The sequence below is a fragment of the Oryzias melastigma genome, linkage group LG23 (assembly GCF_002922805.2).
Source record: "Oryzias melastigma strain HK-1 linkage group LG23, ASM292280v2, whole genome shotgun sequence".
In the NCBI taxonomy this organism is placed as follows: Eukaryota; Metazoa; Chordata; class Actinopteri; order Beloniformes; family Adrianichthyidae; genus Oryzias; species Oryzias melastigma.
This window is the reverse complement of record NC_050534.1, coordinates 19,626,859-19,638,677: the sequence shown is the minus strand read 5'-3', so window position 1 is coordinate 19,638,677 and position 11,819 is coordinate 19,626,859. Positions and strand designations below refer to the sequence as shown.

At 34.9% G+C, this 11,819-nt stretch overlaps 1 protein-coding gene across 4 annotated transcripts in view; it reads left to right on the top strand.

Moving 5' to 3' along the window:
* The window catches only part of sfmbt2 (Scm like with four mbt domains 2), a 62,926-nt gene that overhangs the window by 20,213 nt on the left and 30,894 nt on the right, over nt 1-11,819 (top strand). For 3 of the 4 annotated variants that reach the window (XM_024288518.2, XM_024288531.2, XM_024288525.2), the window contains exons 4-5: nt 1,881-2,121; nt 5,828-5,848. In XM_024288518.2, the coding sequence (XP_024144286.1) occupies nt 1,881-2,121; nt 5,828-5,848 (262 nt within the window). The remainder of the gene's footprint in view (nt 1-1,880; nt 2,122-5,827; nt 5,849-11,819) is intronic. The other variant, XM_024288537.2, reaches the window with a different exon arrangement.

The window sequence follows — 11,819 nt, the reverse complement described above, 5'->3', positions numbered from 1 at the left end:
GGTCAGATGTAGACAAAAGGATCCAGACTCTGCAGAGAACGCCGTCGGGGAGCGGCGTGCGTCCTCTCTCTGCAAACCCAGCTGGCCTTGAATTTTCTGTTCACCTAAACTGCTCAGTTAGAGCCTGAAGGGAAGTCTGACCAACCACACTTTGTCTGCGACCTGCTCTCTGTGCGTCCTCTGTTACAAAATCAGGGCGTTTGAAATGAAACAGTTTCAGTCGTACGACGAGTTTTCCTGCTCTTCTTGATTCAGGGATTCCAGTGGGATCTGAAAACAGGTCATAAAACACCTGGAAAGGTTTAGAAAATGCAATTTATTTTGTAAAGTTTGGGAGGGTCATCTGGACCCCAAACGACTGCGCTGAACTTTTTTTTATGATTGATTTTTGAGTTTCACTAATGTTCATGGCAGACGTAAAATCCTGTCCACCTTTGTCCACATTTGTCATGAAAGGAATCAAACATCAATATGTGGTTGGAGTCATCTGGACCCCAAAGAGAGCAGAAGGGTTTAACTTGCTATCGGACGTGGATTGTGAATTGCTGCGAAATGCAGAGAAATTGTAGCTTTAATAACAAATACTGGCCGCTACAAAATGTTTATTTTATTTGTGAGTCAATCCCAACAACAATATTGGACTCAAAACAGTAAAGTCTGTGGGTGATCTGCTGGATTCTTATTTGTGGGTGTAACCAACTTTGTCAACTCACTATCATTCTTTTTACTAATTTTTACTATACACTTTTTCAAATTTTTGCTATAAGTTTAGCTAAGTTTTTCTATCATTTTTTACTAATCTTTGCTAACATTTTTTTCAAATTCTCACTATAGTGTTTCTGTAATTTTCACTGTAATTTTTTTCTAATTTTTGGTTTATTTCTTTCAAATTTTTACACTTTAATTTTTTTTATTTTGTTATATATTTATTTCATTTTTGCAATATTTCTTTTACCATTTTCACTCTTTTGCCATTTTCTTTACTATATATATATATATAATGCTATAATTTATTATTTTAGTTATTGTAGTTTTATATTTTCTGCTGTAAATTTCTTGTCATTTTTGCAAGAGTTTTCTAATTTTTGCAATATTTTTTTAAATTTTAATATAATAATTTTTTTTGGTTTTGGTTTAATTTTTATAATTTTTGCCTTTAAAGTTTTTTTAAATTGCCCAAAATTATATATATATATATATATATATTTTTATTAAATATTTTATAATTATACTATTTTTTTCAATTTGTTTCTAATTTTTACCAGTTTACAAAAAATTCGCAATAACTCTTTTTTAATTCTCGCAAAATATTGTTTTATTTTTTGCTTTAATTTTTTCTGTTTTTGCTATAAATATTTTCTAATTTTTACTTCTAATTGTAAAAAATTTTTGTATCTTTTTTTTTCAAATGTTTATAGATATTTTATTCTAATTATTTGGTGTATTTTTTTCTTAATTTGTAATAAAGCTGAAAGTTAGTAATCTGTTCTAGATTTTTGTTGTATTTTTGAACTTTTTCTGCCACAATATCCCAAATTTATATAGAAATACTTTAAAAGAAGTTTTTTCAGAACAAAAAGTATGTTGCATTATAAGTAGATTATTTAATTACAGGTGATTCATTGTACAAAATGAATCTCATGTCAGCACTCGTATCAAAATGTCTCTTTGTTAGATTAAGCAGCACCGGATACAATAGTTTGACCGAAATGTGTTTATTTTTGGTTTTGGAAATGTCTTGAAAGGTTATGAAAAAGTTATGGAAAAAATTGCTTAAAAGTCTACAGACCATGTAAAAGTTTTCATACCTCAATAAAAATTGAAAATGAGACGATGTTTTATCCAGGAAAACATGTTAACCTGCGGTGTTTGCGTCTCAGGTGGAGATCAGCCTTCAGAGCAGCTTCCAGCCGGGCATGAAGCTGGAGGTGGCCAACAAGAGCGGCCCGGACACGTACTGGGTGGCCACCATCATCACCACCTGCGGACAGCTGCTGCTGCTGCGCTACAGCGGCTACGGCGACGACCGCAAAGCCGACTTCTGGTGCGACGTCATGACGGCGGAGCTGCACCCCGTGGGCTGGTGCGCCCAGAACAGCAAGACGCTGATGCCCCCCCAAGGTAAGAAGACGGCGTCTGGTCCACTTCAGAGCGGTTAGAGCTGCTGTGAGAGGCTCGGCAACCAGAAGGGGCGGAGTCTGCCTCCCTGCTGCATGGAGGTGTGGTCCCCTATTCTGTTGAAATGTTTGTTCCTGTAGATCGTGACCTTTAAAGCACCCAAAATAATAAAAAAAAAGGTTTAATAAAAAGGGTTAAAATTGCATCTGGAGTTTTCAGTTCTTGGTTTAGAGAAAAAGGGTGTTGGGATGGTTAATTTTAGTTCTTTTTTTTTTTTCAAAATAAAAGTCTGTCTTTTCGCTGTTTGTTTGATTTAATGTCAGAGACATTAAATCAAATAATTTTCAGTAAAACATTGTCAAAAATTAAACTACAAAATAAGATAAAAAAAAATACAAATTTTTCATCATCATCAGCTTTTTTGAATTTTTGTCAGCAAGTTTTGTTGGAATTCCACTTTTATCGCATTCTGCAGTAGGAGTGTAGGTAAAATCGATTATCGTCATGTTTCATTTGGCAATACTTGTATTTATTTAAAATGTTAATTAGACGATATTTAATCAATTTTTACGAGCAGACATGGTTCCACGTGTAACTTTTGTTTTCCACCTAAACCCGCGACCACTAGTTAGCTGCACAGAAATTTAACAAAATAAAATCTCCATGAATTTCTGGGTAAAAGCAACTTGTATATGAGATACAGTTGCAGTAATTAGCGTTGTGATCATATCATAAAATAAATGTTAACATTTTATTAACATGAAAGGTGCATTATTTTTCACAGTTTTGTCCAAGTCATGCTCTCTTTAAAAAAAAAAGTCTTAGATATATTGCAATAGTTATCGTCAGACATGTATCACGATACGCATTGTGATACTTGTATTGTATTGTATGGTATTGTATCACCAGACTATTGCCAATACACACCTCTAGAAAACAGTAATTATCCATGAGTAAGTTATATTGCAGATTTGATTACAAATGAGTCTGGATCTGTGAGAACCGTTTAGTAGACTTTAACTTTGTTAGGATCAAAGGTCAACGAGAGTTTGGGACCCCGCTCGGTTGCCATAGTGACACCAGTCGTAAACACGATTTGTTTCTAGCCAAAGATATAAAGAAAAAAAAGGTATATGTAGATGATAAAAGCCAGTAAAAAAGAAATTATTCTGCCTTATAAATTAACATTTATACTTAAATCTTCCCATAAAAGATACAATTCTAGTATTGCATATTATTGTGGACATAAATCTAAATATGTGCATTAAGGTTTGTTATATACAGTGCCTCATTAATTAATCTAAAGCTAAACGTCAAGACAAAAAATAATTTAAACGCCACAATTTTTTAACATTTATCCTGTAAAAACTTCTTGTAACTGTCATATTGTGCTTTTATGTTTTGTTTTTCTCGTTTTTTTGAATAAACTGAGGAGTATAATCTGAGTAAGATATAAATAAAATGTTGTGTAGACGAACAGGAACATGACTGGAAACAGCAAAATAAACCAGAAACAGGAATCAGCCATGATGATGAAGGTGCTGAAATTACCAATAAAAACTCAAGAGAATATCTAAATATATAAAACAGAACTCAAATAAAGCTAACTCCCCCTCATAATTATGGAAACTTCTGCAGAAACATCAGATCTTAATGAAACGCTGTCAGTTTCAGTGGTTTCAGTTCCTATTCGTCCTTTAAACACATCTAAAAATAAGCGGACAGATGATGTTTTCCTGAACGTGCTTTGATTCTGAAGTCGACCATTCAGCATCAATCTTCCTGCAGACTCTGGAGCCGCACAGTTTTCTGAAACGCTCCTCTCCAGACTCTGAGAGCATCTTTTGTTTCTGGGATGTTTCCGCCTGCAGGCGCTTATTTTCCCCGACATCTCTGATGGATGGCTCGCTCTGCAGTCGTTAACACGACCTGGATACGTTTTTCCAACCTTTTGTTCTCCCTCAAAGCAGAGAGTTTGTTTTTTTTATTTACAACTGCTTCCTCTACATCTCAAATGATACCCAGTTTCTAAGAAAGCTTCTTATTTGATTTCATGCTCCTGTGAAACGGCGCCTTTGTCACCAAAGATTAATAAATGCTTGTGGCAAACCACAGAAGAGCAGTATAAAGACCGAGGATGACGTTCAGACTGTTTTTGAGAACTGGACTGAGTGACCCCTTCGGCGGGTTACAAACAGGAAGTACCCGACTTCTATAGAGAAATAATCAGCTGTATAAGTAAAGTAAAAGTAGGTGGAGCTTGCTGGTCTCCACTCCCAACTTTCAAAAGGTGTGATTGACAGATTCAGTGTTTTTCACCTGTTTGACAATGGAGGTGGGAGGTGTTCGGGTCTGGAAGGGGGTGGGGGGTGGGGGTCTATTTTATAATGTTCTTGTTTTGGTGTAAAACACTTTGTGTTATATTAAATGTGAAAACTGCTATATAAATAAAGACTAATTTACTTTAATTTAATTTAGTTAGATTTGGTTTGATGTGATTTAGTTTTATTTAGTTTAATTTAATTTAGTTTGGTTAATTGAATTTGGTTTGATTTGACTAAATTCCATTTAATTTTGGTTCGATTCGAGTTAATTTGGTCAGGTTTGATTTCATTTGATGTATTTTTATTTACTTTATTTTATTTTGTTCAGATCTTGTTTGATTTAATTTGATTCATTATAATTTAATGTAATGCAATTTAGCTTGATTTTGTTTGATTTGATTTAGTTTAATATAATTTGGTTTAATTTAGTTGGCTTGATTTCATTTACTTTAATATATTTTGAATACATTTGATTTTTATTTTTTGTTTTTTCATTTGGTCATTGGGTTTGATTTACTTTGATTTATTGTAATTTAACTACATGTAATGTAATTTAGCTTGGTTTGATTATGTTTGATTTTGATTGATATAATTCGGTTCAATTTAGTTGATCTGATTTGATTTACTTCAATCTAATTTGGCTTGGTTTGATTTAATTGATTAATTGATTTTTATTTTAATTTAATTAACTTTGGTTATGTTTGTTTGGAATGAATGTAATTTGATTAGATTTGTTTGGCTTGGTTTGATTTAGTTTGATTTGATTTATCTGGATTTGATTTGAAGGGGTATTGGACTTCCATTATCTTACTTCCTATTGGCAAGAGAAGTTGTCATGGAAACTCAGACTGACTCGGACCAATCACTGCTTGCTGATGAACTCTGGCTCCAACATGGCTTCGTCCATATTAAGGCAAAAATGATGACTTCATTGGTTGGAAGTAAACATCCTTTCTCCATGGATGACATCATACTCACCCGGTCCAGTTCTCAGATACAGTCGGTGGTTCAGTCTGACCACAAATCCCTGACAGAAAACATGAAAAAGTCGTTTCGGGGTCTTTTCCCGACTGATCCTTGAGCTTTTTTCTTGTCTTTTTTTGTTGAAACCACAAAGTTCTCCTGAAGCTGCTGACTTTCAAACATCAGAAACACATTAATGAACGGAGGTAACGTTGGACAGTTGACGTCGCCATGAGCTTCATGATGAAACCTGAGGCAACACTCGAGCGGGTTTCCTCCCAAATAGTGTCTAATTTCAGGGATTTGCATCATTTTTGTCTCATTTTTGTGTGTTTGTGTAAGAGGTGTGTGTGTTTAACTGCTTTCAGCTGTGTTACAGTAACCTGTTTTGTTTCCTCTTTCTTCTGTGTTTTGTTTCTCAGATAACATTTACCTAAGAACAGGTAAGCGTCTCTAACAGCCCCTCTGACTGTGATTAGTGTGTCTGCGCTGACCTCAGGACTCTTCCCGCCTCTAGAGCTGCATGTGCTTCCTCCTCCTTCCAGCTCTTCAGCTCCGTTCACGCGCTTCCCTCTCGTTGCATGTGGCGCCTCTGTTAGCCGAGTGAGTGTGATAGCAGCGCGATAAGGCGCGGTCATCTGCGCCGTCGTGATAGAGGAGGCCGCCCTCCTCAGCAGTGAAGCACGCCAAGCCGGCAGGTCGAGAGCTTTAGTCAGTTTGGACTTATGCTGAAAAACGTTCCTCAGCAGCAAAAATCTCACTTCCTACAGAGAAACAAAAGGCTTTTATTTGATTTTTCCTTCAAATGTTTAAAAAAAAAAAAAAAACTGCTTCACTACTAGAGTCCGTCAACTTTGGATCTAATGATTATGATTTTGCTGATTTTACCAAAATAACCTTTTAGAAAATCGTCATAAAACATTTTTTTTTAATATTTGACAAATACTAAAGGAAAAAATGGACGCAGTTTGATAAAGTTTATCCTATAATCAGCTGATTTATTTACAGATTTCCATTTTTTATTTCTTGCTTGGATGATGTACAGTGAATAACAAACAACATTAAACTGTACATCAGTTGTTCAAAATGCCAGAGATGATACACACACATCAATAAAATTAACTTAAATTAATAAGCTGAGCAAGATGACATGTTTTAGTTGCTTTTTTGTTTGTACTGGGGAAAATGGACTGTATGTAAAATCTAATTTGGGAAAATAAATAAAAAGAATTGGGATCTTTATTATTAAATTTAGTTTTGTGTGTAGTACTTGATCTTCCTAAAGACAAATTTACCATAATTTAATTTATATCGATGTGTAGATTGAAACTTTTATTGATGCTCCTCCATGCATTTGCGTAATCTTATGTCCGATTAATTCATTGTATCTGGTAAAAAAAAAAAAAAAACAAGAAAACTTTGACTCATTTGGCCATTTTTAACTAAGAAAAAAATTATTTTATCTTAAAAATTACGTTCTTTGCTGATTACAAGTAAAGTTTTCCATATGTAATATGGAAACAAATGAGTGTATTACGATGTGGAATTGCGCTCAAATTTGGAATAAAACATTTTTTTAATTTTCTAATAAGCAAATAAGCATGACGAGACCTTTCAGTTGGCTTCTACTAAGGCTGATGTAGAAAACTGATATGGTTTATTGTTGTAACATACAGTTCAGTATTAAACCAAGAATTGTAGCGTATCTACTTCCTACAGAACATTTATAGTTTTATTTTTTTCCCACTACATCTAAAGATCTTAAAATAAGGTAAAACCAACCTTTTTAAAAAGATTTGGTCATTTTAGGCAAATTCAGAAAGTTTGGGAGAAGATTATTGGTTCCTAAAATGTTCTAAAGTATTAACAGAAGCCTCAGCTATGAAGTGAAATCAAATTTTTGACGTTCAGAGCTGAAGAAATTCAGAAAATCCAGTTTGAGTTTGTAGAGATAAAAGGAAATCACAGCATTTTCACTGTGTGTGAAGAAATGTCCATAAATAGGCAGCAGAAAGTGAAGTGACAGAACAAAGTCTGTTATTGGAAACTGTTCAGAATCAGCAGCTCTGAGCTCCGTTTGTGGACTTTACAAACACTTAGTAAACAAAGGAAATGTCATGTTGATCATTCATGAGCAGAAAGCAAATCTGAACGTCAGAAATGACTAAAATGCAGGTGAAAAGGCTCCTAGAAGTAATGCATTTTATTCTTTCATATTTTTAGCTCCAGAAAAGATTTTTTAGTTTTAGATTAATATAAAAAAATGATTTTTCTAGTCTTCATGTTAATATTTATTTTAAAATGTTTTTTTTGTTTTTTTACAAAAAAAAAAGTAAAAACGATCCAGATTTAGGTAAACAAAAACAGAATGTTTGTCGTTTGATTATCAGCTGATGATGAGAACATGAGGAAACAAATATATATAAAACCTAAAAACTTAAATGTATTTATGCAAATCCATATTAAAAAAGTGTAGAAGGTGAACTTCTGCTAATAAAATACAAGTTTCTGTCTTAGATATATTTTTATGGTCAAACGAAACACGAATTCCATCAAAGCTGCTGCTGTTTTTTAATTTTTCCAGATGGAGGTAACCAGCTGATGTTTGTTGTTTTTCTAACACAACAGTCATTTTTATATTTTCATGTTTAGAGAGTCATCACACCAACCTGAAGGAATGAATCACCGCTGTAAAGAAACACGTTTTCGTTTGTTTTATTGGCTTTTTCATGTTTTTATCTCCTTTGACTTTTGCTCTTTCGGGAGTTTTTGCGTCTTCGATTTTGCTTTTTAAATGACTAAGAAAAACCGAACAGGTAAACAATTCATGCCACCAATTGGAAAATAAAGTGCAGATAGATCAGATTGGCTGATATGGGTAAACCTTAAAAAATGAAGAAAATTGTGGCTGCAGGGAATTAAAATTTCTTATATTTTACATTATTTCACAAATTTATCATATTTTAAGTCCAATCAGTAATCACAGGGATGTTGATTTTCTGATTAAGTAACATTTTGTTGACTTTTAGCCTTTTCTGACACCTACATAACATTTTGGGGATTTTTTTCATATAAACTTTATCCAAAAAAACAAAAATAAATTAATTTAAACCAACAAGCGTATTTACTTTTAAAATAAACTCTTAAATCTACGTCATAATTTTGAAATTGGACACCACAGACCTAGAACCCCCCGTCATGGTTCCAGATCTCCCTCTGCTCTCTGTTTTCTGATACACTTGGCCGGCAGCCGAGATCTTTATCAGGCTGAGATTCTTCCAGTTTCACGATGACTCCTGATCGTCTGCCTGCTCCAGTGACGCAGCAGCTTTCAGAATTCCCCCGCCGCACTCGTGGTTCAACGTCTGGCCTCTTTGCTGAAGTTTCAGCCATTATTCAAACCCCCTCCCAGACTGAGGGAAACCCCGCATGTAGATGTAGTAAAGCGGAGTCTTTCACGACTCGTGCAGCTCAGACGGAGGTCGTCTTTGTGTTCATCAGATCCGCCTTCAGATCGATCATCCGTCCCATAGAAACTTTAGTCTCAAAGCGAATTTTGAAATCATTAAATCGGTTTTCAGCAGATGGATGTTAGAATGAGAATTCCCAAACGCTCAAGAACCAAAACAGTTTTTCTTTTTCATTCATTCATTTATTCATCTTCTTAACCGTTTAGCCTTTTGGAGTCATGTGGGGGCGGAGCCTAACCGGCTACTGATGGTCGTTTTATAGTTTTGAGAATTTCTTTTTCATTTCAAAAAGCCGTTTTACTATTTAAGATGATGGAACAATATTTTTAAAGACTTTGGTTTATAATAATATAATATATATATATATTTACATATTTACATATGTGTATGTATAGTAAATTAAAATTAAAAATTGTCCTTAAATTCCGTTTGATCGGTGGGAAATACTAGAAATTTCTCTTGATTTGGAGTACCGTATTTTCTGGACTATAAGCCGCATCTGCTCAATTTAAAAAAAAAAGAAGAAAAAGAAAAGAAATACGAGCCGCACCGGGCTATAAACCGCAGATATCTGTGTTGAAAAATTTTATATTTACTGCATGTAGTGCAGTGAATGTACATGTATCTACCTGCCGTCTCCAGCGTCTCAGCATAGATTCATTGATGCTAAGCTTGTGTAGAGCAGTGCCGTTTTCCTTTCTAGATAGCAAGCTCCATGGCTTTCTACTTAAAATGTGCACCACACAAACTTCTTTGCGGGATTTCCATGATGAAGAAGCGAGGATTTGAAAATAATAACCAGGTAGTATTTTGTCATGAGTGTTCTATCTGCTAAAGAAAAAGTAGCGTTGGCTGTTCTGATTTACATAGATTTTTTTGTCTCTTGTTTTTGATTCTATTTCCCGTTAGAGCTCCTCTAACAGTGGAAGAGAAATCCGCACAATAGCTGCACCTTTGTATAAGCCGCATGGTTCAAAACCTAGGAAAAAAGTAGCGGCTTATAGTCCAGAAAATACGGTAAATTCATTTTTAGGGTTTAATCACCAAAAAACATGAACTAATTTGTCTTCTCAAACCTTTTTGTTACTTTTGCCTTTGAACTTGTTTTTTTTTTTTTTTTTTTTTAATAATTTTGTTTTCCACAAACTCCAGTTGGCGTCTTTGGTCGTCCAGCAGAGTTTAGATGAGCTTTCACCGGCAGTGAGAGGAAAGTTGTGTTGTGGAATAGAAGTGTTCATAAAACTCACCGTGTCTCAGGTTTATTGTCACGATTTGAATCAGTAAAAAGGAAAAAACAAAGCAAAAAAAACAAAAACAAGATAAAAACCTTCATTAAAGTTTTGCAAAGCTTTAAAAGATGTGTTTAATAGAAGATAAATACTTCAAAACACACATTTATCACAACAAAACATTTGTACATTGATGCCTATTTATAAAAACTAAACAATTATATTTGATCCCAAGATAGTCTTTTATATAAAAAGGACTTGAATAAACAAAGTCCATTGTGCTGCATTGTGTCTTAAAAAGTATATTTAACAAACACTTTTGCTGAACACGGATTAAACCGGATCTGTTGCACTCCTATTGTGGACCAAACAGCCCAGTGTGAAAGTATATAAATAAAAACAGAAAAGAGTTCCAGATCGTTCTTGGATTACTCCAGAATAGTGATTGTTACCCGAAGAGCTCAAGGAAATCCAGATTTCACGTATTTTTGTGAAGATCTTTGAAGAAGTGGTGCTGACCGAGTCCGAGTGAGGATCTGTCAGCCGCGTTGACGCAGACACGCAGATGTCATGTAAAACAGCAGCGGGGGTCGGATTTCAGCCGCCGTCCCCTCGGCTGCCTCCACGTTCGCCTCACTAAACCTTTTTCATGCACGTTTGATCCCATTTTCAGCCTTTCTTTAATAATCCAGTGGATTGAAAAGCTTTATCCCTTAGGGTGTCGATTCACGTTAATATTAACCGTCATAAACGCTTCAATTCTACCACAAACTACGACTTTACGAGGATCGTTCAGGAATAATTGGCTCCTTTAGGTTTGTTTGGGATCATTTTTCTGCTTTTATTGTGACTCTCTACCTTCATAGAGGACCTCCTAAATGAGTCGTGTTTGTTTGGAGGCTTCAGGCAGGCTTTTTAGGGTAAAGTGGGAGGAGTTTAATGATGCACTTATTTATATGTGAGAGTCAGGAAGGAAACGACGGGGAGGTGAAAGGGAGGTGTAAGATTTTACATTTTAGCTTCAGCTGAGCTCTAAACGGCTTCCACACTAATCCAGACAGGATCTGCAAAAATAGTTCTCTATTTCTGCTCGCCGGCGCGTGCACGTGTGCGCGTGCACGCGCGCGACCAGCAGCAGAGCAGAGGACATGTCAGGAAGAGAGACGGTCATTAAACAGGCGTGCAGAGCGTCTGGACCGCAGACGAGCCGCGTTTCCGCCTCAGCGTGTTGATTTATTTGACAAAAAGACAAAACGCTTGTTAACTCGGCTCAGGCAGGATTACGTTTGTGATGATCTCAAACTTCTGCAGGTTCGCTTTCATTTTAAAAAGTGGTGGAAAAACCCTCAGAGTTTATGATGATCCCAAACTTTAATTGGCCTTCAAACTTTTGCTGATGCTGTAAAAGATTAATTTAAAAAAAAATGACAAAAAAGAAATCTCAGTTTGTGAAAATTTCAACATTTTCTACTTTTTGAAAAGTTATAAACAAATGTACAGAAAAAAGAAAAGCACTTTAACACTTTTTGTTTGATTAATTTGTTTTTTTACTTTTTTAAATTATTATTTTAGTTTTTTTTCTTTAATTTTAGGTTTTTTTTGCTGCTGTAAACTGGTGCAACCTAAAATGAACTAGAAAAATTGCATTTCCTGCGGAAATACGTTTGATTGCAGTTTTGCAGAAGGTGTTTTCTTTTATTGCTTCATTGCATAAG